Below are 8,215 nucleotides of genomic sequence, written 5' to 3' on the forward strand. Positions count from 1 at the left end.
GTTTTACTCACCTGGGGCTTCTACCAGCCCCCTGCAGCAGTCCTGTGCCCTCGCAGCCACTCACTAATCCTCTGGTCCCCCGCTGCCAGCTAGTTCTGCTTCTACCAGCCCCCTGCAGCAGTCCTGTGCCCTCGCAGCCACTCACTAATCCTCTGGTCCCCCGCTGCCAGCTAGTTCTGCTTCTACCAGCCCCCTGCAGCAGTCCTGTGCCCTCGCAGCCACTTACTAATCCTCTGGCCCCCGCTGCCAGCTAGTTCTGCTTCTACCAGCCCCCTGCAGCAGTCCTGTGCCCTCGCAGCCACTCACTAATCCTCTGGTCCCCCGCCGCCAGCTAGTTCTGCTTCTACCAGCCCCCTGCAGCAGTCCTGTGCCCTCGCAGCCACTCACTAATCCTCTGCTCCCCCGCTGCCAGCTAGTTCTGCTTCTACCAGCCCCCTGCAGCAGTCCTGTGCCCTCGCAGCCACTCACTAATCCTCTGGTCCCCCGCTGCCAGCTAGTTCTGCTTCTACCAGCCCCCTGCAGCAGTTCTGTGCCCTCGCAGCCACTCACTAATCCTCTGGTCCCCCGCTGCCAGCTAGTTCTGCTTCTACCAGCCCCCTGCAGCAGTCCTGTGCCCTCGCAGCCACTCACTAATCCTCTGGTCCCCCGCCGCCAGCTAGTTCTGCTTCTACCAGCCCCCTGCAGCAGTCCTGTGCCCTCGCAGCCACTCACTAATCCTCTGGTCCCCCGCCGCCAGCTAGTTCTGCTTCTACCAGCCCCCTGCAGCAGTCCTGTGCCCTCGCAGCCACTCACTAATCCTCTGGTCCCCCGCTGCCAGCTACCTCTGCTTCTACCAGCCCCCTGCAGCAGTCCTGTGCCCTCGCAGCCACTCACTAATCCTCAGGTCCCCCGCTGCCAGCTAGTCCTGCTTCTACCAGCCCCCTGCAGCAGTCCTGTGCCCTCGCAGCCACTCACTAATCCTCTGGTCCCCCGCTGCCAGCTAGTTCTGCTTCTACCAGCCCCCTGCAGCAGTCCTGTGCCCTCGCAGCCACTCACTAATCCTCTGGTCCCCTGCTGCCAGCTAGTTCTGCTTCTACCAGCCCCATGCAGCCATCCTGTGCTCTCGCAGCCACTCACTAATCCTCTGGTCCCCCTCTGCCAGCTAGTTCTGCTTCTACCAGCCCCCTGCAGCAGTCCTGTGCCGTCGCAGCCACTCACTAATCCTCTGGTTCCCCGCTGCCAGCTAGTTCTGCTTCTACCAGCCCCATGCAGCCATCATGTGCCCTCGCAGCTACTCACTAATCCTCTGGTCCCCCGCTGCCAGCTAGTTCTGCTTCTACCAGCCCCCTGCAGCAGTCCTGTGCCCTCGCAGCCACTCACTAATCCTCTGCTCCCCCGCTGCCAGCTAGTTCTGCTTCTACCAGCCCCCTGCAGCAGTCCTGTGCCCTCGCAGCCACTCACTAATCCTCTGCTCCCCCGCTGCCAGCTAGTTCTGCTTCTACCAGCCCCCTGCAGCAGTCCTGTGCCCTCGCAGCCACTCACTAATACTCTGGTCCCCCGCTGCCAGCTAGTTCTGCTTCTACCAGCCCCCTGCAGCAGTCCTGTGCCCTCGCAGCCACTCACTAATCCTCTGGTCCCCCGCTGCCAGCTAGTTCTGCTTCTACCAGCCCCCTGCAGCAGTCCTGTGCCCTCGCAGCCACTCACTAATCCTCTGGTTCCCCGCTGCCAGCTAGTTCTGCTTCTACCAGCCCCATGCAGCCATCCTGTGCCCTCGCAGCCACTCACTAATCCTCTGGTCCCCCGCTGCCAGCTAGTTCTGCTTCTACCAGCCCCCTGCAGCAGTCCTGTGCCCTCGCAGCCACTCACTAATCCTCTGCTCCCCCGCTGCCAGCTAGTTCTGCTTCTACCAGCCCCCTGCAGCAGTCCTGTGCCCTCGCAGCCACTCACTAATCCTCTGCTCCCCCGCTGCCAGCTAGTTCTGCTTCTACCAGCCCCCTGCAGCAGTCCTGTGCCCTCGCAGCCACTCACTAATACTCTGGTCCCCCGCTGCCAGCTAGTTCTGCTTCTACCAGCCCCCTGCAGCAGTCCTGTGCCCTCGCAGCCACTCACTAATCCTCTGGTCCCCCGCTGCCAGCTAGTTCTGCTTCTACCAGCCCCCTGCAGCAGTCCTGTGCCCTCGCAGCCACTCACTAATCCTCTGGTTCCCCGCTGCCAGCTAGTTCTGCTTCTACCAGCCCCATGCAGCCATCCTGTGCCCTCGCAGCCACTCACTAATCCTCTGGTCCCCCGCTGCCAGCTAGTTCTGCTTCTACCAGCCCCCTGCAGCAGTCCTGTGCCCTCGCAGCCACTCACTAATCCTCTGGTCCCCCTCTGCCAGCTAGTTTTGTTTTTGCCGACAGGCCCGTCAGGACTGGCCACGCGTATCTTTTTCCGCATTACCGACTGCAATTAGCGCTATTGCGGACCGCAACGCGTACAAAAATACGCGTTGCCGCATTACGCACGCATAGATATGCGGCAATGCGTATTTTTGTACGCGTTGCGGCCCGCAATTGCGCTAATTGCAGGCGGGAATGCGGAAAAAGCTATGCGTGGGCAGTCCTGACGGGCCTGTCGGCAAAAACGAAACTAGCTGGCAGCGGGGGACCAGAGGATTAGTGAGTGGCTGCGAGTGCACAGGACTGCTGCAGGGGGCTGGTAGAAGCCCCAGGTGAGTAAAACTCATTTTTTTTTCTGACTTCAGGTTCACTTTAAGCTATTGGCAAATGAAAGGGATGAGCACTGAAAGGTGAAAATCGCTCTTGTCCGTTACGGTAAAAACCGCTTTGGGGTGAAGTGGTTAAAGTGTATCTGAGACAAAAAGATAAAAGCATTTATACTTACCTGGGCCCGCAAGCTCCCTCGTAGTCCTCCCAGGATGCTCCATTCCTCTGCTGGTTGGCCCAGTCTCCTCCTCCAGTACTACTGTGCAGGCCGCATCCAGCAATGGGGGCGCACGCTTGGCCAAGCTTGCGAAGTAGGTGCTGACTGGGGCAACTGGCGAAGGCGATCCGAGCGTCCCGGGAGGACCCCAGGTAAATATAAATGCTTTTAATTTTTTTTTGTCTCAGGTTTCCTTTAAGCCCAGGAGGGATCCAGATCTATGATGTCACCAGCAAGAACCGCCAAACCGACATACTGACTGCGTTCTCACCACATAAAACCCAAATTCTTCCACAGCGCAGGAAGCGGATTTTCTGCAGCTGATGCGGACCTGGGCCCGAGAGCCCGAAAAGCTGCGCTGATGTCACGGAAACTACCCTTCACTTAAAGGCAATTAACCTTCATCGCTTTAAAAATAAAAATCTCCCTTTAAGCCGTTTCTGACATTAATGTCTCTTTAACACTCATGACTCAGCAGAACGACTCACGGAGGGAATCTTGGCAACTTACTTCTTAAGCTCTGTGACGTCCAGGATTTCAGAGGGAGCTGCAGAGGAGAGAAACGCAATGAAATGAGACATCTGGACTGTGAATGTCACCGAGCCATACAAACAGCAGGAGGGGATGTGGTAAAGAGGCCCTGTCGTGACATATGCTGCAGTAGAATTCAGTAAATTATTCAGGATACCCACTTTTACATTAAACGTTCCTATAGCTACCGTATATATATTGCTGCGTATTGGTATGTAGCCCCACCCCTCCCAGTGAGGCTTATTATTACTTTATTATGCAGGATTCTCTCCCCTACCATGTTATTTTGGCAACAGCTCCTCTTGAAAGGACATCTGAGGAAAAACAATTGTATCTATCCTCAGTCTCCTGACTTTTTAGACATCCCTCAGTTTTATTTTATATCGAGTTTTTAAGTTTTTACTGTTTCATTGTCTCTGCTCAACGACACCTTCATTAAAATAAGCCAGAGATCAAATCTATGAACTGTTGACCCTGTGTATCTCTTTCCTGCTCTCAGAATCCATGTTCTGCTAGGAAAGTGTTTTACAGTTGTAATCTCTTATCAGTGAGGGTCACCCTGTAGTCTGTCCCAGTCCCGACCCAGACAGAAACTGCAACTTGCATACCTGATGTTTAACTCTTTCAGGCAGAGAAAAAACAAAAGCAACACAGCCTAGTTAGGGTTGGTTCAGACGGACGCTTGCAGAGCGTTCACAGCCAGCGTTCGGGGCTTGGTGTTAAACGCTCCCATTCAAGTGAATGGGAGCGTTTGTACCAAGCTTTCGAGCGCGTTTGCACGAACGCGGGTTCGGGTCCCGATTTTCCCTGGCGTTCAAGGAGCCCCTGGAAGCTACATGTAGCTTCTAGGGGCGGTTAACCGCGACGGCTAATGTCCCTCTAGGGGAAGAAAAAACGCGACCGCATCCGAACGCAACACGAACGCTGCTGAAAGCCCGCAACTGCGCCGCCAACGAACGCGCCGCCTCGAAACGTCCGTCTGAACCAGCCCTTATTTGTGTGCTCGGCACTGTACATATCCATGTCTATCTCATCATGTCACCTCGGGTGTCCTTCAAAGCCCAATCTACACGATACGATTCTTTGTGCGATTCAATTACGATTCTATTTACGATCCAATTAATTCCGACAGATCGGACATGTCTGATTTAATCGGATCGTAAATAGAATCATATTCGAATCGCACAAAGAATCGCATCGTGTAGATTGAGCTTAAAGCGAACCAGAGACGTTTGCAAAAAGATTTTATACATACCTGGGGCTTCCTCCAGCCCCATAAGCCTGGATCGCTCCCACGCCGCCGTCCTCCGCTGCCTCTATCGCCGCTACCGGGTCCCGTACTTTCCGCCAGTCGACGCAAGTGCAGTGTGTCACTGCCGGCGGACGCGGTCAATTTTCCACATGTACAGGGGCTTCCTCCATACCCTTACGCATGTGCCTCCATACTACGCATACGCATGCGTAAGGATATGGAGGGAGCCCCTGTTCATGCGGTAAATTGGCCGCGTCCGCCGTAAGTGACGGGACCCGGTAGCGGCGGACAGAGGCAGCGGAGAAAGGGGGCGCGGGAGCGATCCAGGCTTATGGGGCTGGAGGAAGCCCCAGGTATGTATAAAAGCTTTTTCATTTTTTCAATTCTCTTCGTCTCTGGTTCCCTTTAACGCTGATTCCTGATTGATTTCAGCATGAAGTCACTCAGGAATTGTTTCCTCGCTGTCCCCCTAATGTACAATGTGCCCCCCAGTGCCTCGTACAGCATACTTTACCTATCGTTGTCCTCTGCTGGCTCCGCCCACATATGCACTTACGTGGCTGCCGGCAAAACGAGGGGCACATTTTATACCGGGGGGACGGCGCCGGGGGGTTTCATCACGCTTGTTGCCCATCCTGATATCTCACGCCGTCACTGCTGCGCACCTGATCAAGCATGTCGGCCCTACATCTTACGGAACATCCAATCGACACGTGACTAATCTCGGCCTGAAATTGGTCCCATCATCTATCAGGCAATTTTCATCCAATCTGACTATAATAATTGAATCGGATGGTCGATTGGCTGCCAAGTCAAATAGTCTGATGTAGGGCCACCTTAATCCTTTTAGCCATAGCCCCTGAACAAGCATGCAGCAGATCAGCTGTTCTGACTGAAGTGTTACTGGATTAGCCCTATGCTTGTTTCTGGTGTGTGATTCAGAGTTTACTGCAGCCAGAGAGATTAGCAGGACTGCCAAATATGGCAGCCTCCATGTCCCTCTCACTTCAGGTGTCCTATAAAAATGTTATGCCAGGTACACCCCATACAATTTACTGGCAGATCGATTATTTCCAACATGTCCAATCTAAATTTCGATCGATTTTTCGATCATGACTTTAATCATTGTTTTGATCATTTTTTAATCGATTTTCGTTGAGTTCTAAGAAAATTGATAAAAAAACTGAAAATCGAAAAAAAACGATAAATATTCAGATCGGACATGTTGGAAATAATCGATCTGGCAGGTAAATCTGCCAGACAATTGTATGGTGTGTAGCTAGCATCACAATATTGTAGAATGGCTCGTTATTTTGCCAATCTTCATTCTAGAATCTCCGCCTCCATGTTCTGTCTGGTTATGGCCCTGGGCTTATAGATAAGGGAAGGTATGTAAACAGAGGGAAGGTTGTCTGGAAAGGAGGCCGGACAGACAGATAAGACACTGAATTAGGTCAAAAGTTATTTAACCGCGGAATGCCAGAACTCTAACTCACACCGCTGAAGGGTGAGAGACTGAAACCGCTGTACGCGATCTGAGCCACTTTCCAGAATACTTGGATTCTGCGATGCTCAAGAGGGGGCTAACTATAAGTCATAGGCCCCCCAGCAAAACATTAATAGGACCCCTTCCCTTGCCTACACTTTGGTGACCCTCACAGCCTGGGGCCCATCCTGCTCCCAGTAGGCCCACGTGACCGTTCCTTTGTCAAGAGAAAAATAAAGTGTGGCAGTCCTGTTGGTAGTTAAAGGAGGACTAATGGGCAGAAAGAGTATAGGCCGTTTTCTTCCCGCACATGGGTGTCCCCCCCAGCACATATGACTTCTTAACAGCTACTGACGTGTGCCCCGTACGGATAAGTAGGAAGAAAGAACATCATTGAAATCTTGTCAACAAGGTGGGTGGGTACTATAAGCCCCGCCTCTTCCGGCTGTGCGTCAGCGCCAGTGCTGGTAGTCGATTGGTCAGCAGTCAAGTGGGGTAGGATAACCAGTGCACAGGCGGGGAAGGACGGTGCGTAATAGGTGCGACCAGGAGGTCGCACGGCAGACAACAAATAAAATTCAATGCGAGCCGGCCGGCGATGACGCCCTTTTTGTTAGGGGAATATGTCTGTTTACTTAGGGTATTGTGCATGAGAGATAGGCAGAATTAATGGTTTCCTCCTCTCACCATCCCAGTTTATTGTTTTTAGTCAACGATTTATGTATTCACTATTACACTGGTGCACTAATCAATTCAGCCATCAGGTGGCGCCTGGATCCAGTGTTGCTGAGGATAGGAGGTATGCTTTGTTTTGACATACCTAGAAGCCGTTTTTGTCTTCCTGGTGCGTTATAAAAGGGCGACGGTACTTATTTAATGCCGTCATCGCCGGCCGACTCACATTGAATTTTATTTGTTGTCTGCCGTTACCTATTACGCGCCGTCCTTCCTCGCCTGTGCACTGGTTATCCTACCCCCCTTGACTGCTGACCAATCGACTCCAAGCACTGGCGCTGACGCATAGCCGGAAGAGGCGGGGCTTACCCCCGACATATACCGGAAGTGCCTCAGACGCCATCTTTGTGGAACGCAGCGTGACCAAGCGCCCTGTTGGACGCGAAACGGCCGTCGCCGACCCATCTGCAGCCCTGAACACCCACCTCCACCCCACACAGGTACCCACATCCTGAGCATGTGATGTCCCACCGTTGCACATGTGTCATCTGCACAATAAACAAGCTGAATGATGGATGGTGCCCGTATCTTCTCCTTGTTGACAAGATTTCCATGTGACCGTTCTCCCAGTGTGCAATGCAGTGTGCAACAGTACAGTAGCCAATGGACGCATTTTCCAAAATGCCTGAAAATGCTCTACAAACTGCGATCGCATGCGTTTCCTAAACGGACTTCAAAGGTAAACGCAACACACAAAGGCGCATGCCTGCAGGCACATGCACAGGAAAACTGCAACCTCATTGGTTCACTGCAAACTTTGAAACCTAAGGCCTGGGACCCACTAGCGGCACTCTTCTCAGCATTTGAAAAGCTCTTGCTAACGTAATGCTATAGGTGATTTTTTTTTAACATTGCATCCCTTAATTGGGATCACACCAGAGCAGAATCCTAAACCAGGGCAACCGAGGCAGGTGCCTGGAGATGTCAAGGGGCCCCCCAGCCACCCTGTCTGATCTCTCTCCAGTTCAGCTTACCAAAAGGGCCACAAAAGGCTCCAAATCTACTTCCTTGTCTTAAGTGGCCCATACACCTAACGATTTTCATGCCGATATACAGCAGATTCGATCACTGCAGCAGCACCATCACAGATTGTGATCAGTTTCAGGCTGAAATCTATTCACAATCTGTTTGCAGTAAAGGCAGCCATACAATCCCTCTCTGATCAGATCCGATCAGAGAGGGATCTATCTGTTGGTCGGATCTGATGGCAAATCGACCAGTGTATGGCCACCTTAAGCCCCATTACATCGTATTCCATCTCTGAATCACACCCATATAGAATTACATTAGCAAGAGCTTCAAATCACTGG

The 8,215-nt window shown here is 52.7% G+C and overlaps 1 protein-coding gene across 7 annotated transcripts in view; it reads right to left on the reverse strand.

Moving 5' to 3' along the window:
- The window catches only part of DGKZ (diacylglycerol kinase zeta), a 514,388-nt gene that overhangs the window by 22,804 nt on the left and 483,369 nt on the right, over positions 1–8,215 (reverse strand). For all 7 annotated transcript variants that reach the window (XM_068260321.1, XM_068260320.1, XM_068260319.1 and 4 more), the window contains one exon: positions 3,412–3,448. In XM_068260321.1, coding sequence (XP_068116422.1) covers positions 3,412–3,448 — 37 coding nt within the window. The remainder of the gene's footprint in view (positions 1–3,411; positions 3,449–8,215) is intronic.

This window comes from Hyperolius riggenbachi, chromosome 11 (assembly GCF_040937935.1).
Source record: "Hyperolius riggenbachi isolate aHypRig1 chromosome 11, aHypRig1.pri, whole genome shotgun sequence".
In the NCBI taxonomy this organism is placed as follows: domain Eukaryota; kingdom Metazoa; phylum Chordata; class Amphibia; order Anura; family Hyperoliidae; genus Hyperolius; species Hyperolius riggenbachi.